Source organism: Castor canadensis, chromosome 10 (genome assembly GCF_047511655.1).
Source record: "Castor canadensis chromosome 10, mCasCan1.hap1v2, whole genome shotgun sequence".
Classification (NCBI taxonomy): domain Eukaryota; kingdom Metazoa; phylum Chordata; class Mammalia; order Rodentia; family Castoridae; genus Castor; species Castor canadensis.
In genome coordinates this window covers 73,248,175-73,274,207 of record NC_133395.1, presented here as the reverse complement: position 1 = coordinate 73,274,207, position 26,033 = coordinate 73,248,175, and the positions used below count along the sequence as shown (strand labels likewise).

The 26,033-nt window shown below is 37.9% G+C and overlaps 1 protein-coding gene across 13 annotated transcripts in view; it reads right to left on the bottom strand.

The window, feature by feature from the left end:
• N4bp2l2 (NEDD4 binding protein 2 like 2) overlaps positions 1-16,706 on the bottom strand; it is a 113,749-nt gene extending 97,043 nt beyond the window's left edge. For 7 of the 13 annotated variants that reach the window (XR_012436265.1, XR_012436264.1, XR_012436267.1 and 4 more), the window contains exons 1-3: positions 16,507-16,703; positions 13,602-14,812; positions 2,686-2,810 (exon numbers count right to left, since the gene is read on the bottom strand). Coding sequence is in view for 5 of the 13 variants with exons in the window: in XM_074043576.1 (XP_073899677.1) it covers positions 2,686-2,810; positions 13,602-14,812 (1,336 nt within the window). In the remaining 8 variants the exon portion in view is untranslated. Of the gene's footprint in view, positions 1-2,685; positions 2,811-3,829; positions 4,086-13,601; positions 14,813-16,506 lie in introns of those variants that run through there. The other 6 variants (XR_012436263.1, XM_020176842.2, XR_012436269.1 and 3 more) reach the window with 5 other exon arrangements.
• Between the last annotated feature and the right edge of the window lie 9,327 nt (positions 16,707-26,033).

Below are 26,033 nucleotides of genomic sequence, written 5' to 3'. Positions count from 1 at the left end.
ATAATGCCTTTATGACAAGGGAACAAGACTACCTCTAAGGAACACCACAGCCTTGTATGACAGACCACCCTCCAAATGAACACAATTACCCATATATAATGACCGGTCTATAGCCTGGAGCACGAGTAATAATCTCATGGGAACCAGATTGATCCCCTAAAGAGTGATGACAGTGGTAACGTCTCCAGAACACTGGGAGAACCAGAACTGAGATAATGATCAACCAGGCCACACCTGGAACTGAGATCGTTTAACTTTTGCACCCTACCCTAATTCTTTGTCTATTTAAAGCTAAAGCTAAATCTCATGTTTGTAACCCAAAGATGGCCAAACATGGGTTGAGTCCTTACTTTGACTCTTCCCACAGTTGATTTCCTAAATCTCCTTTCTCTGCCCTTCACCATTACCATACACAGGGGTACCATACACAGGGGTAAGTGGTAGGACTTGATGTGGAATCCCAGCAGTTTGGACCAAGAGGTCTAAAAACTCTGATTTCAAAACCATGAACTGTTAACAGTGGGAAACTTCTTACTCAAAAATATTCTCATTGAAATTACTTAAAAATCGACAATCAAAAAGAAAAGTAGTACTGTTTTTCTTGTATTTACTGTATTTGGGGCAACTCTAGGTGGTAGCTTTAGTTGAGAGGAAGTTCTTCATTATAGAAGCATTCTAGCTACTAAACATAGGAGTGACAGACCTAGAAGACCATCATTTTGCAACTCTTATTTGAGTTCAAAAGTAGTTGTTGGATAAAATCATCAGCTAAAAGGTTGATAGGAAACTTGATTATGAGGTAACTAGGCTGTCCTTTTGGAGCTACCAATCAATTTTATCATTTGCTTGTCAAAAAAAATAAAGTTGAACTTAAGTAGAGCTAATTTCCACTTACTAAAAAAAATAAGAGAAAGCAAGTAAAATACAAGGCAACTATAGGGTATGGAACATCTAGGACGAAGGACCTAGTTTCTGCAATAATGGTATGAGGGTTAAAAGAGGAGAAACTACTATAGATTAACATAATTAAAGAAAACATAAAACTACTTTTAAGACCTTGTTTGAATCCTGATTCAAACAAAACAATTGTAAAAAAGACATTTAAGACAATAAGAAATTTGCAGACTGGATTACATAATACTAAGAAATGGTTATCTTTTTATGTGTGATAGTGGCATTGCAGTTAAATAAGATGCAGTTAAGTAAGAAGGTTAATTTGAAATGCATAAAGTAAAATGTGTAAGGCTAGGCATGGCTCAAATGGTAAGTGTTTGCCTGGCAAGTGCAAGGCCTGAGTTCAAACCCCAGTACCATCAAAAAACCAAAATTATCATGTTTAGAATTTGGTTTTTTGTTTTTTGGAGACTCGGTGAGGGGTGAGAAGGGATGGTGGGTCATCTCACAATGGCCTCAAGTTGGAGATCCCCCTGCCTCAGCCTCCTGAGTAAACTGGGATTACAGGCATGTACCCCAGCTAGAATTTGCTTTTAAATACTTCATCATGGGGGGATGGGGGAGAAATGACCCAAACATTGTATGTACATATGAATAAAAAAAAAAATTCATCAAATTAAAAAACAAAAACAGGAGGACAGGTGGTAAAAAAAAAAGAAAAAGGATAAAACTCACATGTCAAAATCCTAATAACTGATAATATGGGGTGTTCAGTGTATGAGATTCATTATATTTTCTCTAATCTAGTTTTTATGTTCATTTGTTTGCTTAATTGAGACAAGGTCTATGTAGCCTACCCAGGCTGATTTGGAACTAGAGATCCTCCTGCCTCAGCCTCTTGAGTGCTGTGATTACAAGCATGAACAACTATACCCAGCTTTTTCTTCAATCTATGTTTAAAAATGTTCATAACAAGAGCTATTGGTTTAATCATCAATGCATTTACCTTTAAAAATAACATATTGTATGCAATATTTAATAATTTTTAATTAATATTTAATAATTTTTAGTTTTGACTACACATTAGAATCATTTGGAGAATTTAAAAACAAAAATACCACATTTAGCCTCATTCCAGATCAATTAAACCATAATCCCTGGGGCTGAGACCCAAGAATAAGTTTTTTTTAAGAAGTCCTCAAGGGGGCTGACTGTATATGTGATAGAGTGCCTGGCTAGCAAACTCAAGGCCCTGAGTTCAAACCCCAGTTCTGAAAAAAAGGAAAAAAAAGAGAAATAGAAACTGACCTATGTGTTTAAAAAAAAAAAAAATGTATTAAGTAGGTTTCTTATAGCACATTATCAATGAGAAAAAGTTTTAACATTCACAGCATTACATTAAATCTTGGAAAACACTGGCATTATTCTCAGGGGAAATAACTTTTGGAATATATATTAATAGTATTAGAGTTCTCTAAATTTATTTTTATAAGGTATCAAGAAGTATCACATACCTATCAAAATATCACACACATCTCTATTCTTTTACCAGCTTATATTAGTAAACTACTTATAGTTTACAACATGTTTATCTAAATTCTTTGCTCAGACAGAACAAAAATAATCATCATCAACTCTTATGGAAAAAGAAATTGTGATCTGAACTATTTAAATGGTTTGCCAAAGTCACTCAGCTGGCAAAAAACAAATCAAGAAAAAGTCAAGAATAAAACCTAGCTCTTCTGATGCTAATCAAATATTCTATCCCAGAAGACTTGGCCCAAAACAAACCTCTGTTCTGGTTCCAATCATGGGCATCACCAAGTTGATTAACATTATACCTGTACCCATCTTGATGATGAAAATAGTCATCAGTGCTGAACACAATGCCATCGCGACTCTGACCAAGCAGAATTCTGTTAATAAAAGAAATCATAAAGGTTCCATTTACAAAATCTATAACCATGAGAAATAAGCTATACAGGAAAGGTTAATAAATGAATTTCTGCTACTTACCCTTAAGTACATTGCAAACAGAATAGCACAGGAAGCTGAACATTAAAAGGCTTTCAGTTTTCAAACATCACTTCATACCTACTGTACACAACTAGAGCCAGTATCAAAAACTTTTTACACCAACATTTGTATTACAACTTCTAAAAAACATTCTGCATCCACTCCCAAAATAATGTCAACTATTACTCATGTTTTAACTTTAGTGAATTTGCATTTGGTAGTTACAATTGCCTCAATTTGGTATAATAGGTAACCTAAAAACCAAGTAAGATTAAGCAAGCAAGCATATTTGGGAAAATTCACATTTGACCCAGGACAGCTTTGGTAAACTCATTTCCATGAAGTACAAACATATATGACTCACAAGTAAGAGTTAGAAATCAGCCTGTGGCAAAGATTAACAACCTGTGATTCTTCAAAATATAATCAAATTTTAAATCTCTGGATCAAATCACTAGATGAAATTACTTATTGAACAATAAATAAAAATAAATCCTCAGATCAAGTCACTGATAATAATTAAGCCTTGTTTTAAAAATATATTACCATTGTAGCTTAAATTTCTAAGCACAGTGAGATTCAGAGTTCAGAGTGGCCCAACATCAGTGGCTCACACTTGTAATTCTAGCTACTTGGGAAGCTGAGATCAGGAGGATCATGGTTCAAGGCCAGCCTAGGCAAATAGTTCAAGAGACTCCAATTCCAAAATAACTATAGCAGAGGTGTGGATCCAGCAGCAAAGTGTCTGCTTTGCGAGTGTTAAGCACTAAGTTCAAACCCCACATCCACCAAAAAAAAAGATGACAAGTGTGAGGGTTGAGGATTTAGCTCAGTAGAAGAGTGCTTGCCTAGCAAGCACAAGCCCTGAGTTTGCGCCACAGCACAAGAAAAAAAAAAAAAAGATGACAAATGTCATCTCTCCTTCCCACAACTATTAATAAAATCATATATATTTTATAATAAAAATAAAACATGTATCAAAATTAAACAATTTTAAATGTATTTCCACTTATAGAATTAAAGTTCAAATTACTTTAAACAAACCAAATGAAAGTTAATGGCTTGGGTTGTTTCTTTGCTTCTTTGGGGATTGGAGTGCAATTTCTTTTTTAAGCAGCCATAATTTTTCCAAAACTTTTTTTCCATACTTGGCATATTTTCTCACAGTGATACACCTAGAGTATAAAATACTATAATATTAGCACTCTAAACCAGAATCCAATCACCCAAAGAGAAATTTTGATCATACCTAACCACACAACTAATATATTCAACAGTACCAGAGATCCAGAAACCATCATTCCTAGATGCCTGATGCCTTTTTGTTCCATTATTTTATTAGCAGATGATTTTTAAGATGTTAATAATACATAATTATTGTAGTGTTTTTGTGTCCAAGGAATGGTTTAAATTCTCCAAATTTAAGAAAAAAAGGACTAACAGAAGACAGTAATCAATTTTTATCATTAAGCCAGGTCTATATCAAACATGAACAAATCTCTATGAAGACCAAATTTCTTAAGTACATAAATTAGCTATAGTAAAAGTTTAGCTTGAAGAAATTTATTCCTCCCTGATATCACTGACTGTGCATGTATCTTCAAATTCACTGAATTACCATTACCTGAAACTATGAAGCTTTATTTTGGGAACTTTAAAAAATTACATCTATGACTCTAGGGATATCTGATGCCATGCTAAACATTTGAACCAAAAATAAATTATTTAAGAAAACTAGTATTTTCAAAATTCTTCTATCACACTGTAAACAGAATTACTTCTAGTTAAGTTAGGTATTAAAAGGGATTCTCAGAATGTTAAACTTGGAACTTTAAATAAGACAAATATTTAATTTTTTAAAAAGATATGAGTTCTAGGTGGGTCACTGGCTCACACCTGTAATCCTAGCTACTTAGGAGACAGAGATCAGGAGGATCACGATTGGAAGCTAGCCTGGGTGAATAGTTCAGGAGACCCTATCTCAAAAAACCCATTACAAAAAAGGTCTGGCAGAATGGCTCAAGCAGTAAGAGCTCTTGCCTAGCAAGTGTGAGACTCTGAGTTCAAACTCCAGTGCTGCCCCCCAAAAAAAACACTTCAATTCTAGGTCCAGTGACTGATTTTCTCAAAATAATAGCTATTTTTTGAGAACCTATTACAGGCCAACATTTTATACATTTATGACAGCATTTAATTCTCAAGACAACTCTGATAATCTGCTATCAAACAAATCCAGGAAAGAAAATAATTTCAGAAGGTAGGCTATCATTACACAGATAGTAATAGAAAAGGCAAGATAAGTTCCCTGACCCCAAAACCAATTGCCTACAAGGATACCTGCCTCCTGGTAGTCACACTCTAATATAATTTCCTCTCCTAGAATATGACTAGATTTAGTCACTAGCTTCTAAGAAGTAGACTACAGCACAGGTGATTGGTTGCCATTTCTAGGACTATTATTTGTGTTTAAAGCAACTTCTGTCTTAAACTCTGGCTTGTCTGCTTTTTCACTCTGAAAGAAACCAGCTGTTATGTGATTAGAGAGAAGTCCAAAAAACTTCTGGAGGCTGGAAGTGAGACTTCTAGCCTCCAGCAAGCAAGGAATAGAGACCCTAACCCTGCTCACAAGGAACAGGGTCATCTTAGCAATCTTGTGAGAGTTCTCAGAATCAGACTGTCCTCAATTTAAACTGTCAGAGAAGAACACTGACCAACACTTGATTATATCACTGTTAGAACTCTGAACCAGAGGCACTCAACTAATCATAAACAAACTCCTCATCTACAGAGATGATGCACAATAAATACTGCAATCATGAATTACTAAGGCACTCTGCTTTTATCTTTTCATTTAAGAAATGAATAGGTAAACTCCATTCTCCAAAAGAGGCCTATAACAGAGTTTATTTTTTAAATTTCTAAGAACTCCACATTACTTCTTTAATACATCATATGCATTTAAAATGGAAAGTGATTTTTCAAAAACAAAAAATCTGAGCAAGGGCTGGGAGCATGGTTCAAGTGGCAGAACACCTGCCTAGCAAGCACAAGACCCAGACTTAGAACCCCAAAACCACCAAAAAAGAGAAAGAAAGAAAAAAATCTCAGTACAACTTGAAGAACTTCAAGAACCCTGTATCTCCTTATTTACTTCATAGCTTTGCAATCCCCCTAGTACTAAACCATTTACCCAGGCATTTGCTCCTTGAAATAAGAATAAAGACAACTATGTGAGGAAGGGTAAAGTTTTTTTATGGAGTTAAACTGAGAAAGAGGGGGCGGGGGAGGGAAAAAACCTCTTTCATCTTTCTTTTTAACTGGCAGTACTGGGGTTTGAATTCAGGGCCTCCTCCTTTGCTAGGCAGGCGCTCTATCACGTGAGCAATTCTGCCAGCCCTTTTTTGTGTTGGGTATTTTGGAGCTAGGATCTTGTGAACTATTTGCCCCAGCTGGCCTCAGACCCCTATCCTCCTGATCTCTGACTCTTGAGTAGCTAGAATTACAGGCATGCCACTGGCACCCAGCCCATCTCTCTTTTTAAAGTATAAGTTTATTATTTCCTATGGCTGCTATGACACTGTGACAGATTATTGCAAACCTGGTGGCTTGTTATTATCTTACAGTTCTAAAGGTCAGTAGTCCAAAATCAATTTCACCAAACTAAAAAGGAAGTATAGACAGGCCAGTGCTCCTTTTTCTTTCTTTCTTTCTTTTTCTCGCATACTATGACTTGAACGCAAGGCCTTGTGCTTACCCAGCAGCTTTACTTGTGCTCCACCCTGGCCCCTGTATTCCCTTTTGAGGCTCTGGAGAGCCTTGTCTTTTCTAACTTCTAAATATTAGCTGCATACTTCAGCTTGTAGGCCCTTTGGCATGTTCTCTCCTATTTGACCTCTGCTTCTGTCCTTCATCTTCTCTTTCTGGCTGATCCTCTTATTTCTCTCTTATTAAGAACCTTCCTGATTACAATGGGCCCACCCAGATAATTCAGGATAATTATCTCATGTCAAAATCTTTAATCACATCTGCAAAGTCTCTTTTAACACAGAGGTTTTAAGGATTAGGATAGGGACATCTTTGGGGGGTGGGAGGGGCGCATTATTTAGCCTCACACTGTACATATCCACAATAGCTTAAATAAAAAAAAAAAAAAACCTTGGCAACAACAAAGCAATGTTTTCTCAAGTTCTTTCACTTTTTATCTCTTAGTAGTAAGAAAGTCCCCACATTACCCAAACCCTCAAAAAAAAGGTCATTTCACTTTTAGTCTTTATCCAACTACAAGTTATTAAGTTGAATAACTTAATATGAATGATATTAAGGTAGGGTTTTATTTTATTTTTTATTTATGTAAATATTTATCTTTGCAGTACTGAGGCTTGAACTCAGGACCTACCCCTTGAGCCACTCCACCAGCCCCTTTTTATGAAGGGTTTTTTTCAAGATAGTGTCTCCCAAACTATTTGCCTGAGCTGGCTTCGAACCTCCATCCTCCTGATCTCTACCTCCTCACAGCTAGGATTATAGGTGTGAGCCACTGGTACCCAGCTTAATGCAGGGTTTCAAATACTTTCTTCCAAATTAAGTCAAATATCCTACTACTACTTATTGAACATTTTTCCCTACTAATCCAAAATGGCAATTCCACTACTAAATTCTCTTATACATAGGTTTCTGGATTCTCCAATGGTCTGCCAACTGCTGTATTTTTAAATAATTATAGCTTCAAATATATTGATAGATTGGATAAGCACATCATTTTTTTTTTCAAATTGCCTTTGTTACATTTACATACCAAATGAACCTTAGAACTACTTAGCAAAATTCATACAAAAGTTTCAATGACGGTGGGTGCAATGGCTCATGCCTGTAATTCCAGCTATTCAGAAGGCAGAGATCAGAAAGATCTCAGCTTGGACTAGTGAAATGGCTCAAGTGGCAGAGTGCCTGCCTAGCAAGTATGAGGCCCTTAGTTCAAACCCCAGTACTGCCAAAAAAAAACCCCAGAAAGATCTCAGTTTGAAGGTAGTACTGGTAAAAAGTTAAGAATACCCCATCTCAACAAAAAAAGTTGGGCACAGTGGTGTGTAGCTATCATCCCAGCTATGGTGGGGGCATTAAGTAGAGGGATTGGTCTGGGCCAGCCCAAGAAAAAGAAAACCACAAGACCCTACCTGAAAAATAGCTAAAGCAAAAAGGGCTGAAGTATGGTTCAACTGGTAGAGCACCTGTCTAGCAAGTCTGAGACCCTGAGTTCAAATCCCAGTACCACAAAAAAAGGTTCACTGAATTTATGAGTTAATTAGAAGCTGCATGTGATATCTTTATTTTATTGTATCACCCTACACATAAATATGCTATGGCCAAAGCTATGACCAAAACTATTACATAGCTGGCCCTCCATACTCACAGGTTCTGCATTTACAGATTCAATTAAACAGGGATGGAAAGCAGGGTTTTGTTTTTTTTTTAATGTTACATTGTTGCTGCCATATATATACTATATAGGCCTAAAATGCTTGCACCTATACTGAAAAGTTCAGACTTTTTAAAAATTCCGTCATTATTCCCTAAACAATGTAATATCACAACCATTTACATTGTATTAGGTATGATAAGTAATCTAAAGATGACTTAAAGTACATATATGAGAAGATACATGTAAGTTACATATAAAAACTAGACCGTTTTATATAAAGGGACCTAAGCTTCCAAGGAGTTTGGTGTCTGTGGGGGGGGGTCCTTGAACCAATCCCCTGAAATACCAAGGGACAACTGTATAGCCCCCTACCTGTCTCAGTATCATCAGCAAAGATGTCTTGGACACTTATGTTGAAGACAGTGTGGTATTGGAAAGAATCTGGAGTTGAGGTTTAGAGTTAGCCCTAGACTTCTAAAAGTTCTAGTTCTAGAACTATAAGGAAATGTGATAATGGAACTGGGGCATTGGTGGCTCATATCTCTAATCCTAGCTACTGAGGAGGCAGAGTAAGGAAGGAGGATCACAGTTCAAAGCCAGCCCAGGCAAACAGTTCGCAAGACTGTATCTCGAAAAAACCCATCACAAAAAGGGGCTGGCAGAGTGAGTCAAGTGGTACAGCACCTGCCTAGCAAGCATGAGGCCCTAAGTTCAAACCCCATAGGGCCAAAAAAAAAAAAGAGATTAATTCATCAACCAGTTGCAAAATGTGTACTTATGCGGCTCCTGATTCAAGAACTATACTGGGAAAAATTGACATTTATGAGACATTGGGAAATTTAAACATTGTATATTTAATGATACTGTTAGTTTTTTGGTGCAGTCATGGTAGACTGGTTGTTAAAAATTTAAACCAAAATATTTTCCTTCCTTCCTCCCTTCTTCCTTGTTTCTCTCCCTTTTCCCACCCCTCTTTCTTTCTTTCTCAACTAATACTGAGTTTTGAATTCAGAGCCTGTGGGCTGGCCTGGAACTGCAATCCTCTGAATAACTGGGATTTCACACACCACCTCCCATGCCTGGCCAAAGTACTCCATTTCTTGATGTAGATATTAGCTACTCAGCCCAAGGGGAAATCTATCTTGAAAATACCCAACACAAAAAAAAAAGGACTGATGGAGTGACTCATGTGGTAGAATGCCTGCCTAGCAAGCATGAAGCCCTAAATTCAAACCCTAGTACTACCAAAAAAAAAAAAAAAAAAAAGAAGCAGCAGCAAAGAAAATGTGAATGTGATCTGGGATCAATTTACTGAATCATTCTATATTTTCATCTACATAATGTGAAATTAATATCCACCTCTTCTGAGGATTGTCTCGACATTATAAGCACTCAACAAATTATAGGTGTAATTGCCAAGCTTTGTTCTCTGCTTACAATCTAGATAACAAGATTTAAAGTATATTTAATGTAATGATATAATTTACCTTTAAAAAATTTGGCAGAAAATGTAAAATCATTTGGATGATTTAAGCAACACCTAAGCACAGTGACCCAGATCAAGAAATCATATCCTAGGTGGTCTTGCACACAGGCTACTCTCCAAAGCATGTAAGAAATCATTACAAGGAGCTGGGCACTGGTGGCTCATGCCTGTAATCCCAGCTATTCAGGAGGCACAGATTAAGAGGATCATGGTTCAAAGCCAGCCCAGACAAATAGTTCACAAGGCCCTATCTGGGAAAAAAACATCTCAAAAAAGAGCTGGTGGAGTGGCTCAAGGTGTAGGCCCTAAGCTCAAGCCCCAGTACCACAAAACAAAACATTACAAGGGCTGATGGAGTGGCTTAAACAAAAGAATGCCTGCCTAGTAAGCATGAGGTCCTGAGTTCAAACCCCAGTACCACCAGAACAGAAAAAAAAAAAAAGTCATTACAAGTACTTCAACTATGTTTTCTCTCTGATCAACTACAGACTTTTAGTTAATAATGAAATAGCTTATTTCTGAAAATATACTCTCCATTGGTGAAATCACTAGAATACAAGAACTTTGGATTAGCTAAAATATTCTAAATCCACCCCCTTCCTCTTTTTATGAATAGGGTATAAATATCTAGTAAAGTCTGTGATCTACTTCTCTGGGAATACCCAAAGCTTGATCCCTAAATGGTTCTGTGTCCAGACACTGAGTCAGAGAACTGTTTGCTTGGGTCAGAGAAATGTAATGGTAACAAAATTGTATTTCTGGAATACTGCTGAATTCTGCCTCAAGTGAGCCTTTCATCAAAGTGTTGTCAGGCTGTCTCGAAGGACAAAGACCTGGCAATTTACCATACCTACAAAGGCTGTTTGAACTTTTTGTATTAGCTTATTCATAAATACTTAAAGTCTGTACTTATGTTAGAATTAAACTCTAATACTTAATTTCATTAAAAGTTGGGTAGCAAAGTTGTGTGGGAAACAAATAACCCTCATCCACTTATAATCAAAATGGCTTAGGTCAACTATCAATGAATGAAAAGATAATTCTGTCATATTGTAGCTTATGCTAAATGTAGAGTGGTAGAGATAAATGCTACATAAATAAAAGGCTAAGGTAAGAGGGTCATGAGTTTGAGACCAGCCTAGGCTACATAGCAAGAATATCTCAAAAAGAAAAAGAAACAAAAGAAGGATTACTGAGATGATAAAAGCAAAACCTCAAAAAGCGAAGATATTTAGAAAACTTTTACAAAAGCAGAGTCCTGGACCGAGGCCTTGGCTCAAGTGGTAGAGCACCTACCTAGCAAATGCAAGGCCCTAAATTCAAACCCCAGCACCACCAAGTAAACAGAACTCTGAGAACAAACATAAGTCCAAGTGTAGAAAGATATGAAGATGGTGAAGTACAGAAAGATTAAATTGCCCCAAAGGAATTTGAACTTTAACAGCCAGTACTCATTATCACATATCAAAGCTAAACAATACTGTCTTATTTAGCACTCCCAACCAGCTGTACTCTGATCTACCAATTCTTTACTTTTTTATTTCTTCAAACGTTTTTTTGAGCCAGGTGCTGGTGGCTCACGCCTGGCGTATTAGCTACTCAGGAGGCAGAGATCAAGAGGATCACAGTTCCAAGCCAGCATGGCAAATAGTTCGTGAGACTCTATCTTGAAAAAGCCCATCACAAAAAAAAGATGGTGGAGTGGCTCAAGTGTTAAGAGTGTCTGCCTAGCAAGCATGAGGGCCAGAGTTCAAACCCTAGCAAACCCTAGTGCACAAAAAAAAAAAAAAAAAAAAAAGCAAAGCTAATTTTGAAAACTAATTCTCAAATAAGCCATTCTCCTCACCAGAAAATACATGGCTTTATATTTAATCCAAATAACCAACACCACTTCATTCAAAAAGCGTTAACCTGAAGAGGTACTCCTGAGGCTGGGAATGCGTTCAGGGATACATTGCCTGCCTAACATGCACAAGGCTCTGAGTTCAATCCCCAGCACTAGAGCAGGCAGGAAGATACTACTTGAAGTGAGGTTTCAGGTATAGGACGACACAGCCAATAGATACTAAAAGTGAAGGGATAGGGAAAAAAATACATTAAGATTTTGATCTCTTACTGTGTTTTTTTGTTTTTGTAACTTCTCCTAAGTTAACCTAACTTCCTCCTCTAACCATTGCTCCTATAAAATAAAAATATAACAAAAAAATATATAACAAAACTTTTGTATAAGTACTCTGTAAGTTGATACAAATGGCACTTAGTTATACTAAACTTTCTTTTTTTTTTTTGTGACGGGGGAGTAGGTAGTAAGTAGTCTCACTATGTTGCCCAGTCTGGCCAGCTTAAACTTCCATTCTCAAATCATATATCTATTCCTCAAATAAATATACACATTGTATATATCACTTCTATCATCTCCCACTACATTAAAGTTGTCTTGAAACGCTACTGAATTACCACTACTTTATTCACCTGCAGTTCAACATATTCCTACACCTAACTTTTCTTTCTTGCATTTATTCTATGCCCACTCCTAGTCAAGTGATCCTAACTAGCAATCCTTTATCCAATATACAAATTTCAACTATTTATTTTCTTTGATATTACACCCTAAATTTAAACTATCCATTTTTTGTGAAACAACTTCACTCTTCTTTCTAAGAAGCTGAAATTTCATCTTCTATACAAAATAATAGGAATCAAAGGTTGGTGGAGAAGTTCAAGTGGTAGAGTGCCTACCTAGCAAGGGCAAGGCTCCGAGTTCAACTCCCAGTATTGCCAAAAAAAAAAAAAAAAAGCATGAAAATAAGAGGAATCAAAATGGAAAGACCAAACTTTAAATCCAAAGCTCAGCTTATAATCTATCTTGAAAAATTCGTATTATAAATTGAATCGTTCTCTAATTTCTTTTTTTTTTTTGAAAAAATTTATTTATATTGCTTAGATCTTACAAGTAAATATAAAACATCTGCAAAGCAGTTCCTTGGATTTTTTTTTTAGTCTTCACTCAAAGACATCAATTAACTTTTCTTCCTTGTCTGGCATAAATCCTACATAAACTGCAAAGAATTTTTGCTGCTTTCTTTCACAACTAACTGCACAAACTCACAACTGCACAAATACATGCAAGTGCATCAATATTCTGTTTAAATGTAAATAAAAACAGGAATCTGAAACATTTTATAGCACAATACATGAATTCATATAATGCTCACTTTAGACTTAAATTTTAAAATCAGTGGTATGAATATGGCACAATGCCTCACATACTCAAAGTTCCTAAACTTATCTCATTTGGTTCCCAAGTTCCAGGAAAATACATATTGTTCATTCAATTAATAGCAAAACTTGCCCAATGTCAAAGCAGAGAAAAAATAAACAAAAAAAAAAACCATAAACAAAACAAAAAAAAGAGTCAAAGCCCAAATCTTCTAATGGAGTCCAACTTTTCTTGAATAGCTGACTTAAAAAGAAAAGCTAGCAAAAGTTCTGAAGTAGAGAACGTTCATCAGGGTTATAATTACAGATGGTGTATCTATTTTTAAAGTCCTTAGAAACTTAATCTAAAATACATATGTCAATTCTTCCTTTCCCTACAATTCATTTTTTAAAATACTTAATAGCCAGATGGAGAAGTAGATAAAATACTTAAAATGTCAGATGTCATTCTCAAGTATGACACGTAAAAAATTTCTATTAGAAACATGAAAGCATCTGTCATGAGCTACAAATAATTTATGGTTTTTTAAGTAATAAATTACCAAATTATTTGGTATCTTTACTTACCGAGACAACGTTGTTTTCCCAGAACCAGGCAGACCTCTCAAAAGAATAAGTAACTTCTGCAATTTATTTAACTTTTCTTCTTGCAACTGCTGGTCCACAAATCTGTCCATATAAGGATCTTTCCAGCATTCTCTGATTTCACAAAAACTATCAGTCACATATCCATCTTGCATACTGTAACCATTTCTGGAGGGATGAACACTACTATTTTCACTATAGTCATTATATTCATTGTTCTGATCAAAAGTCAAACAATTCCAGTTATCATGACAACTATTTACATAATACCCGTTTTGTATGTGAGAGTCATCTTGAGCAGGTATTTGTGGTGGATTTGGTGGAGCACTGAATCTTTGAATGTTTAAATGGTAACTGGGAAGAGGAGGATCATGGGGTATTATAAATGGATGCACTGACTGCCATTCAGGCCTGAGGGAAGTAAATGAAGGATCACAAAATGTAGGTATCACTTGTTCATGGAAGGGATATTGACTTGGCTCATTCCCCACGTACTGCTGATAACCACAATATGACTGAAAAGCATTACTGAGATCTTTATTTTCTTCATCGGATTTTAAAACATCATTATTATAGCCCTGATATGGAATAACTTGTTCTTGAGAAGGTTCAGGTTCCTTGCAACTGCTTTCTGAATCATCTTTTTCATTTTCAAGCTCTTGGATTTCTTTGTAAAACTGGGATAATTCAGTATCAATCTCTGACTTTTTGGAGTTAAATTTCTGTTTCTCCTCTCCTCTTCCTTTGCCATTTATATCACTGAGAGTGTCTATTTCTTTCCTTCTTGCATTGCATTTCTTTTTCCCAGGGGGTTTGTAAATGGGTCCTATGAACGCTTTACTTGTGCTATATATTTCATCATCTGTAGACACTAATGGAGGATTTCCATCCTGTAAAACTCGTGAACCAATGGATTCGATAACGTCTCGTCCATTACCAGGCATCTCATCATGCAAAGGTTTCAGCAAATCTGTAGTTTTAGTTTTGTCCTCCTGAGGATGCCTCTGTCCTTTGTCATCAATTATGACCACCCAATTATTTTCAGTTCTCGGTTGGATTTTGTGAAAATCAGAACTCCTGTGATGAGGGAAAACATAAGTCTCTACAGTTGTCTTTAATTTTTTATAGCATGGTTCACTTGTTAGTTCTTCTCCAGGTCCCAAGAACTTAGCTTCAGTTTCAGCATAAGGCATCTGAGGAGTATATAAAGCACACAATTATTAGCTAGTATTTTAAAAAATCTAAACAAATGTTTCTTCAAAACAAAAAAATAGAAAAAGACACTTAAGTTTATGATATAAGTATATAATGGTAACATCTTGCCAACTACAGTCAAACTGTAATTTTATAACCACTTACTATTTAAGTATTGTCATAACATAATGATTTATGGGAGAAGTCCTGATGAAGCTAATTTTTAAAAAATATATGTATCTCATCTTTAAGCAATACATTTCAAAATTTAGAAACTTACGAATTTATGCCTGTAAATCTTAGCTACTCAGGAGGCAGAGATCAGAAGGATCCCTGTTGGAAGCTCGCCTGGGGCAAATAGTTCATGAGACCCTATCTTAAAAAAACTCATTGTAAAAAAGGGGTGGTGATGCCTGCCTACCAAGTGTGAGGCCCTGAGCTCAAATTCCAGGGCCACAAAAGAAAAAAAAAAAAAGAAAAAAGAATTGAAGTTTGAAAAGTTGAGTCAATAATACACATTTTGATGATACAGACTACACAACCATGTATGTATGTATGTATGTATATATATATATATATATATATATATACACGCGCATGCGTAAACACACACAATTGATGTATTGATGTTCCTATCCAAACTGGTTGTGGCACTGCATCATAAACATGTCCTTTGGAGTACAAGGCTCCAACTTCCAAACCTCAGACAACTACATTTCTTTAGAATCCAAATGTCAGATTTCCTGAAATGCAGTCTTTGTACGCCCTTTTCCTATGAGTAGTTAGTGTGAAGGCAGTTCCCAAATGAGTGTTGTGTTCTGAAAGAAAAGAGGTAACTTTAGTTGCACTGATGACACAAAAATATTTTACTTAAAGAGAGAAATCTGGCCACTCCTCAAAATCAAAGCCTTAGTCTTTTCCAGTTGGTTGGCCTACCTCGAAAAATAAACTGTTTCTTGTGAAATTTATTAGGAACCCTCAAGAATACAACCCAAAAGCCTATTTTGCTCAATACTTCCTCACAGTGTCTCCTCTCTGATGTTCCTCGCCTACACAAGGAAAAAGGAAAGGGCAGTATTTGGGAGGCTGAGATCAGGAGGCTCACAGTTCGAGGCCAGCCCAACTCCAAAATAACCAGCGCGAAATGGACTGGAGGCTTGACTCAAGTAGTAGAGCGCCTGCTTTACAAAGCGCAGAGCTTGAGTTCAAACCCCAGTTCCACAAAAAGAGAGAGAGAAAGAGAAAGGAAGAGGCAAAAAAACGAGAATGATGCGGGCAGGCCATAGACAGGCTGAAAAGCTACAAACGGAATGCCATCGTCCCGGACACAGCCCGCCACCCCGCCACCTCCGCCTTTCCCCACTGGAAATGTCAGGACAGTCCTAAGGAAGAGCGAGCGGGCCGCGTCAACACCTTGCGGCCCGTGCACGATCTAGGCCCATGGCCTCCAGATCTCCCAAAACAGCTGCTTGGCCCTAAGTGCGTCGCCCAGTTTCTCGGACCCAAAGGGGAAATGGTAAGGTTCTGTTTAAGTATTCTGGAGGTCTCCAAGGCTCAAAGGTTCATTCCCGGCTTCTGCGTTCCCAGTTCCATCTAAGGGGTCCAACTCGGGAGAACCCGAGTCGCTAATCGCAGAAGAAACCGATAAACACCGCCAACAACCGACCTCACATAAAATGGGGTGTTTACTCACCTTACTCTACAACTTTGCATGGACCTTTATCTCCCCAAAAACCTTCTGCAAAAACATGAACCTCTATGAAAGTGAAAGAAACGCGGCCACACCGTCACAAAGCAGAGAACTGTAGAAGCTCAACGCCCAGCAATCAGGATGTGGGGCAGCAAACCGCACCTCCACACGCAAGATGGCGGCCACCTCTCGGTTACCCAGGCAGAAATTGCTGGAATGCGCCAGGCATTGTGGGAATTGAAGTCCGACGCTCACACCGGCCCTATGAATCTCACTCATGGAGACTTGCTTTCCCAGAACCCATTGCGGGACATACGCACTGATTTGGCCACAAACTGGACCGGAAGAGTTCCTACGTCTGGAGTAATTAAGTTGTTTAGAAATAGTAACTTCGGCTGAAAAAAGCAGCGACCTCGTTGGCTTTTATCCCTACGAAAAGAGATCAGAAATGCTTGGGGCCCCAAAATAGACGCATAAACTCCTCTCAGTGCATGATTTTTCTGGCTTTCCAGCATCAGCTGGCTTTTCAAAGGAGACTAAACATTTCCTATTTCGGAATTGGATTGCCATCGTTTCTGGGAGAGAGTAACTAGACATTTTTATAGGCTTGTGCTTTTGTGTAGAAGGATAGAATTCCTGTAGAGCAGGGCCCTGATAGCCGGTTAAAAACACTTGTGAAATAATTATTTCTTATCGTATCTCTGTTTTGTATTGTTTGGTAGAGTAACAGACCAGTTATTGAGCTTTCCCATTAAAAGAGTCGATTATTTCGCCCCTACCAGTGGCTCACACCATAAACCTAGTCCTCAGGAGGCAGACATCAGGAGGATTGTGGTTCAAGGCCAGCCTTGGCAAAAAGTTCCTGGGATGCTATCTCAAAAATAACCAAGAGAAAAAAAAAAAGGGATGATGAGGTGGCTCAAGCATGAGGCCTGAGTTTAATCCCAGTACTGCCAAAAATTATTTAAATAAGAGTAAATATGTAGCCGGCGCCTAGCTACTCAGGAGGCAGAGATAAGGAGGATCTCGGTTGGAGACCAGCCCCAGCAAATAGTTCTGGAGACCCTATCTCAAAAGTACCCAACACAAAACAGGGCTGGTAGTGACTCAAGTGGTAGAGCACCTGCTTAGCAAGTGTGAAGTCCTGGGTTCAGACCCTGCACCTAAATATATAAATAAGTATGTGAAAGGTGGTTAGGACAATGAGCTTCTGGAAAGAATAAATTCTATATTAGTGTGCGTTTACTTAAAAATGCAGTCTGAACAACTGGCAATCCTCAATCCAGGGTCTCTTATCTCTTCCTATCACTTCCCACTCCCATTGAACAGGATTCCTGAGTCTTCATTTTTTTTTTTTTTTGGTGGGGGGAGGTGTGCCTATAAGGGTAACTGCTTAGCTCTTCATATTTAAATAATCCTTTCTGGGCCCCATCACGATCATGATTGGGTTTTTTGGGTTTGTTTGTTTGTTTTTTCTGGTACTGGGGCTTGAACTTAGGTCCTGGAGCTGCTCCACCAGCCCTTTTGTGTTTGGTATTTTCAAGATGGGGATCTCACAAACTACTTACCAGGGCTGGCTTCAAACCGTGTTCCTCCTGATCCCTGCCTCTTGAGTAGCTTAGATTATAGTTACGAGCCACTGCTGTGGGAATCTCAAGCTGAGATACAGAACACTGAGGCACTTTAGCAGGAAGCAACTTTTTATTATGCCGGCACAGACTCAGCGGACTTGTGTCCAAAGGCTGAGCCCTGAGAACAAAGAGGTCTCACCTTCTATACCCTTGCAAGCAGGTTACAGAAGCAAAAAGCAAAGCTCAACCCACTTGTGGCTGCGTGTGACTTTATTGGCTATTTTATTTTCCCAGTGCTATGTGACCTTCTTTATGTTTCAATTTTTTAAGTTTTATCTCTGTTTCCCATCCCTTCCCCCACTTCATTTTCAGAACACAGCCTGTCTTCTGGTCCTCCTCCCTGCTACATCATTCCCCACTTTGATGATCGGACCCAACTAGGGTCAAAGAGTATTATCTTGATCTAGGGGTTTGTATTTTCATAGCATCATTATATGGGCAGCTATTTTTCTTTTTATAGCGGCCTCTATAATGGTCCTGATAGACCGAAATACCGGCGGTGGCGGGAGGGGGGTGGGTACCAGGCAGGATAATATTAACCATGCTCCTAGGATAAGACCCATCACCCCGCTTTTGTGACAAATGTAGTCTGTATTGTTTTCTTTACTCTGTGACTTTTAGTATCACCTAGTAGCAACCTCATTTACCTGGGAGTATATGAGCCAAATTAACATCTGACCTGTTGGTGGGTGCATGATACAAAGTATGGCTGTGCGGAGGTCCCAACAATGGGACTTAGTACATGGGAAAAACCTTGCAAGGGCCAATACAAAAGGTAAAAGTCCAAGTATGTAGAAGAGAGCAGGGGTGCGTCCATGTTTGAGCTTCCTCTGTGTGTAGACTAGTCAGCTTTTGGAGTGACTAGAGCAGGGCTGTTGTCCCACTGTTTCTGGTCCCCTGTTATCTCCTGGGAAGCCGAGGAAGGGCACAGGTGTTTTGAAGGGTGATCTTGGATGGTGAGGCTGAGTCAGGGAGGCACTCCAACTTGGGAGAGGCTGGCTTTATTTGGCTGTGGTGGATCCAGGGAGCAATTTTTGTTACTTTAACTGTAGTGGGGATAGTCAAGACAACAATAAAAGGGCCCCTCTAATGGAGTTTTAATTGTTGGATATTTTACTTTTTTACCCAAACAGTACCTTTTTTTTTTAACTGAGTAGAATTAGCATGGCAACAATACACTATCGGTATATATGTCCAAGAAAACTTGTTGTTTAAAAAAAGTTAAAACCACCATCTTTAAATATCAAAGGACATGATTAGAGTCATTTTGTTTCTAAGTAAACGACCCTGTCTAAAAATATGAGTTTGTATCTGGAAGGGCTTTAATGCCAGATGGCCACACGTGTATAAGAACCACTTCCTCAATACTCTCTGCCTTCGTTATTTTTGAGACGTCTGGCATAAGTGACTCCATTTGAACTTTGATGGTATTCCTCCCTTGTCTCCAAACTGTTTGTCGCTGAGTAGTCTCTTTTGCATATTTATCTTCCATCCAAGTACTAACCAGGCCCGACCCTGCTTAGCTTCTGAGACCAGACGAGATTGGGCATGTTTAGGGTGGTGCTTTCTTGATTGGTCATTTTCTTTTTTTCATTGTGAGGATTTGCTCTTTCCTGGATTTTGTTTGTTTGGTTGATTTTGGTCCCACGTGGTGGTGGTGGTGGTGGGGGGGTGGGGGAATAATGAGCAGATCAGGTGGGAGTCACTACCAACTAGGCCATTTTGGCCAAATTTAAGCAACAAAGAGGCTTAGAATGGCCCTTAGGCAATAGGCTTTTAGACAAGGACAATACAAAACAAAATCTAACAAAAGCAGATGTCTAAAAAGCTAACCTGGTTGACACATAAGCACTTATTATAATCATTTTTTTATGGACTTGATTGTAAATGCCCCAGAAGGATCAGAATTGTAATGACAAAAACTTAAACGAGTCATGGTTAAAACTCTGATGGACAATTTAGCAACTAACAGAACAGTATATTAGTATCAATAACTTTTTGTTACCATGGTTATCTAAATTTTATATTTTAGAAGGCTTGATATACTTGAAAAACATAAATATATTTAGTATAAGGAACCAGCAATAGCATCATAGCTCTAGAGAGGTAATACATACATATTAGTTTAGTTGTTCTTGAAGTAAAACCTTAAAGATTTTTATCAGTTGTAGGGGAAGAACAGTTTTAGTAAACCCAAATTGCCCAGTCACAGACACTGTGACTCTACTGACTATATTAGAATCACCCAAGGCAACCGTTGTTTAACCATGAGGTTATCTAGAAAATTTTACATAAACTGTTAGAAAACAAGATGCATGGAAGAGGCAGAGAGATGGCTCAAACACCAGCACAGGGTTTATTGTTCAGGCAGGAGCCCTGTGGAGGGGGACCCCAGCAAGACAGCAAGAGCCCACTGCCATACACAGGCTTGGGTTAGATATAGGGCGCTAGCGGAAAAGTACCAAGAAGGTCACTAAGGGATACTGTTGTTGGGCAACCAGGAAAGATAAGTTGTAGTTAGGTCATTGTCTGCCCAACTGTCCTTGGATCCATGGCATCCATCCGAGGAGATAAAGGTTAACAATTGTCTCTTTGTCAGTCTTTGGGGTTGAGTAGGGAGTTTCTAGTAAGCCATCTGCAAGTAAGGGAGGGGGTCTGGTCCTAACATGGCTATCCTCATTGTTAACTCCAACCTAAACCAACTCTTAAATGAAAAATGACTCAGTTACCTCAGTAGTTAAAATCCTGACAAAAATCATCAGAGAATACAGGTAAATATTTATAGGGACTAATCATAGCTCAGATGTTGATAAGGGATCATATCCCAGATTGTTGACATTAAAGGATGGCTCATGACATACAGCAGGATCCCACCAACCAGTAATCAATGGAGCCCCCCCTAAAATAACAGATCCAATCTGGCCATCCCAGGCCAAAAATTCCCTCTGCCTGCCATGTGGAAGGAGTAGGACTAATATCTCCACTCTTTTGACTCCAGATGTCTTGACCTCCAGTGTAGTGCTCCTTTCTGAGTGTTTTTTTTTTTTTAAATCCTATCTGCAGGGTGTACTTTGGCTTTGTTTTTTGTTTTTTTTTCACTTTGCTTTACATAAGTAAATTTGTCTCAACCCTCATATCAGTGCAGCAGTACTCCCTGTGCTCAGCTGTCTCCCACTTCTGTGTTTTAATAAACTCTTGTTGTTTTGATAAATTTGTGGATTAACCTGTAGCATCCAAAATTTCTGACAGTTATCTTGACAAAACAAAAACTATTTTAAAGATAGTTTTTGTAAATGTAATTAAGAATAATATTTTTAAGATAATCTTGTTGTTATGAGCTTAGAGAATTAAATTTTAGTTTAATATCAGTACATTAAATTTTGACCTTATAAAACCTTTAATGTAACTGGATTTTAGTCAACTCAATTACTTACATAAGAATTTATAAGCTTCATCTTTTTTTTTATTTTATTATTCATATGTGCATACAAGGCTATAAGCTTCATTTTTTTATGACAACTTACTCTGCACCTTTATGACAACTTATTTTGTATCCCCTGGGGGAGCTTGTCTTTATTTTTTTTTATTTTAGAGTATGTTTTAACCTTTTATTTTTAAAAACCATATCCTTAATACCATATATATATATATGTATACACACACACATTTGTTACTTGTTGAAAATAACTCATAAAACCTTTTAACTTAGAACCTTATATTTTTATGGAAAAACCAGAAAAAAAGCAACCTTAAAATTATCTTTTGTATAAAAACAATTTATAGAAAGCCCATTTGTTAATAGACCCATGTATTATAAGAAAGAATTGAATCCTAGATTTTATGAAACAGGCTAGGGTCATTTTTAACTACCCAGATTTTAAGATTCCTGTTGCAGGCTGTGGCCTTCCTTTTTTTCTTTTTTCTTTTTTCCTCCTCTGGTCTAATGCAGAGTGTTAACCCCAGAATGCCTGCATCCTAGTGAGACCTGATTGAAATAAGTTTGAAAACCTGTTTCCTTAAAAGTAGCAGTAGAACAGAGTAATAATTTTTTTTTTACATTTACTTTATAATAAGAATCATCCTCAAGATGTTTACATATTTAAATGTAAAAAGCTTAAGGAGTTTGTAACAGAGATAGAAACACTCTGGTTTTTTGTTACCTTGAATATCACATTAACCTTATAACAGCAGTTTAAAAACCCTTTTGAAGATGCTTACATATACACACACACATAAAAGTTTTATAAATTAAAAATGCCAGGAAAAAAATGTCAACTTAAGCATACATAAGGTGAGATGGAATTCCAGGAGCAAATTAAATTTTGCCCAGTGCTTTAAACAAATTCACATACACACATACATACACACACACAATGAGAGTGCACTCTCAAAAAAAAGAAAAAACTTTTAAATTATACCCAGAGGGCTAGCTAGTGGGATGGTGGATGATGCATCTGTTCTCTTGTAAGTCTCCCCCGTTGCAACTGAATTTTTTGTTCAGTTGTGACTTAACCTCAGTTGTGACTATTTCCCGGGAAAAGCTCAAATCCCTGGTAACTCTTGGAGGTGTCTTATACACTTTTGCATAGCACAGTACTCCCACCCTGTTCCTTGAACCTGAGAGACAGGCTTCACCCTAAAAGGCAGTTACTAGCAGTCTCTGGGAGGTTACCAGTCTCCCCTTTTGCCTCCTGAGGTAGGCCTGAATTTGAACCTGGGTTCTTACCAGTCTGATGAGCCATGCTTCCAGGTAAGTTCCTACGCCTCCCAGGCCTTCACCCCAACTCACTGGGACGAATCCCCCTCTGGATCAACCTGTTGATGCCTGGTGGGATCTTCTCCCAGCAGTCAGGGGATGCACCCCAGCAACAAAGGAGGTGACAAATCATCATCTCTGCAATCCCAGGTGAGCCCCCAAGAGATGTTGCAGGAATCATGAGCTGAGATACAGGACACTGAGGCAGTTTAGCAGGAAGCAACATCTTACTGTGCTGGCACACACTCGTGGACTCGTGTCTAAAGGCTGAGCCCCCAGAACAAGGGGGTCTCACCTTATATACTCTTGCAAGCAGGTTACAGAAGCAAAAGGCAAAGCTCAACCCACATATAGCTGTATGTGACTTTATTGGCTATTTTATTTTCCCACTACTTTGTGACCTCCTTTATGTTTCAATTTTTTAAGTTTTATCTCTCTGCTTTGCCATCCCTTCTCCCTGCCTCATCAGAATACAGCCTATTTCTCTTCTGGTCCTCCTCCCTGCTACACCATTGGTGCCAGGCAAATCATGTTTTAATATATAAATAGTTAAAACTCACAGTATGCAATATTTACATTTGATTACTTAACCAACACCTTTGTGATCAAGAGTGTTCACTTAAACAATATATCCCCTTTGCAAAGAATCTTCCTCAAACCACTCACCTTTGTTTCTTCATGGTTAAATTGAAGTTACACATTCTTTGAAACAACCACATAACAGGGCTGGCAAGTGACTCAAGGTAGAGTGCCTGACTACCAAGTGTTAAGGTTCCAAGTTCAAACCTCAGTGCCACCAAAAAAAAAAAAAATGCAACTAATAAGCGATCTTTGAGGTGCCACTTTGAGAATGATGGGTAGCAGGTAGCCATGACCAATGAGGAAACCTAAAATGCTTTTAATTGTTGTTTTGTTTTGTTTTGTTTTATAAAAACATCACTCCTTTATTACCTCTAGACTTTAAGTCATAGCTAGAAAGCCTTTACCTACATATAAGTGATGAGGAATTCATTCATACTTTCTACTAACTCTCCAATCTACTTGGACGTTTTCTTAGGTAAGATAAAAGAAATGAACCTCTAATTTTATTTTTCCCAATACAATTTTTGAAAGACTCCATCTTTGCCTTACTGGTTTGCAATCTCACTTTCATTGTATATTAAATGTCTCTATGAATCTGGACTTTCTATTTTATTCAGTTGGTCTTTCATATACCAGTACTATAGTATTTCCATTATACTGGGGGTGCTTATTCCCCCACACTGATAGCTCTTTCTTTTCAGTGTTCTTGTTAACTATTCTTTGTTTCTTGGTTTTATTGCAGTGCTGGGGATCAACCCAGGGCCTTGTACATGCTAGGCAGACTCTCTACCACTGAGTTACATCTCCAGCCCTTGTCAACTATTCTTGTTTATAGTGAGAATCAATTTAAGTTGGGTCTTTTCTGTCAAAGAATTTAATTAGTAACCACAGCTGTTACAGATGTTAGTCTCACTAGCTCACTTCCCACACGCACACTTTATGGACTCTGCTTAATATGCTAAAAGTTTCTATTAAGAGCAAAGAGCTGTTATCCTCAGCAGGGCAAGAACTAGATGACCTGGTTCTGGAGGTGATAGCCAAAAATAGCTATTGCTTCTCTGAACTTTTAAATTTCTTTGTTCCCAAAGCCTTTTCCCAACCTGAGCCCTTTCTAATTAGCCAACTGTGTAAACTGTGAGCCCAAAGCCAGCCCAGGCTTTGCAACATGGCATCAAATAAAACCCTTGTGGACTTCCCGTCCAGGGTGTTTGGTTCCCAGACTTCCTGGTGTGCACCCTTCTGCAGAAGTAAATTTTGCCTTGCCTATTGACTTCTGAGTAGTGTCATCTCTCTCATTACACCCCAATATCTTGAAGATATTTCTAAAATTTTTCCATAAAAATTTTAGTGCCAACTAGAAGAAAAAACTCCAAGGAAAAGCATTTTGGTGTTTTTAAAACTGGAACTGGAGAACTGGTATGTGGAGAATATTGACACAACCCAACTGTTAGCTTTCTGTTAATATAACAAATACTTGATGTGATCAACCCATAAGGAGGAAAAGTTTATTTTGTCTCATGGTTTCAAAGGTTTTAATCTATGGTCATTTGGCCCCATTCCTTTTGAAAATGCAGTGAGGCAGCACATTGTGACGGGGAGCACGTGGTGGAGGAAGCTGCTCAGCTCATGGCAGCCAGAAGCAATGAGACCTTGGTGGGGTGGAGGGAGAACTCCATAGAATCCCACCATCCCCTTCAAGGGCACACCCCCCATCACTTAAAACTTCCCACTATGCCCCACTTCCTAAAGGTTTCCACTACCTTTCAACAGTGCCATGCTGGGGAGTAAAACATTAACATTCGGTACTTTGGGATATGATCAAAATCCAAACAATAACACTAACAAGATTGTATGTCTAATTTGTGTTTTTCAGGAATATTTTAGTTAGATAAGGTCACACTGTGAAGCCCAGGCTGGCTTTGAGCTTGCTGTCCTCCTGCTTCAGCCTCCCAAGTGCTGGGATTGCAAGTTTGCGCCACTATACCCAGCAAGGATGTTGATTTTTCCATGTTAATTTCATGCCCTACTATCTTATTGAATTATTTTATTATTTAAGTTTTAGTATTGATTCTCTAGGCCTTAGAAGGTATAATAGCACACCATCTGTAAACAGAGGTTGTGTTTTTCTTCTACTTTTTTTTTTTTTTTTGGTGAGACCAGGGTATAAACTCAGGGCACTGAACTCAGGGCTTTGTGATTGCAAAGCAAGCACTCTACCACTCTTCTTTTTTATGTTTTTAAATTCTTATACTGACTTCTCTTGTCTAATTGCATTGGCTATACTTCCAGCAGGAGAAAATTATGGCTGTTCTTGGCTATTCCTGATCTTAGAGGAAGTATTGTTAGTGTTCCTCCATTACTTTAAATCTGGCCTTAGCATTGAATTTATATTGTTGTGTTATAAGGTATTTACTCTTTCCTGTTTTTTCAGAAGTTTTTATTAGGAATGACTGGTTTTTTTTAGCAAGTAGACATGTTGATATGGTAAACTGTGTTACATTCCTAATATTAAGAGGTCCTTTCATTCTTGACATAAATCCTACCTTGTCATATATTTATTT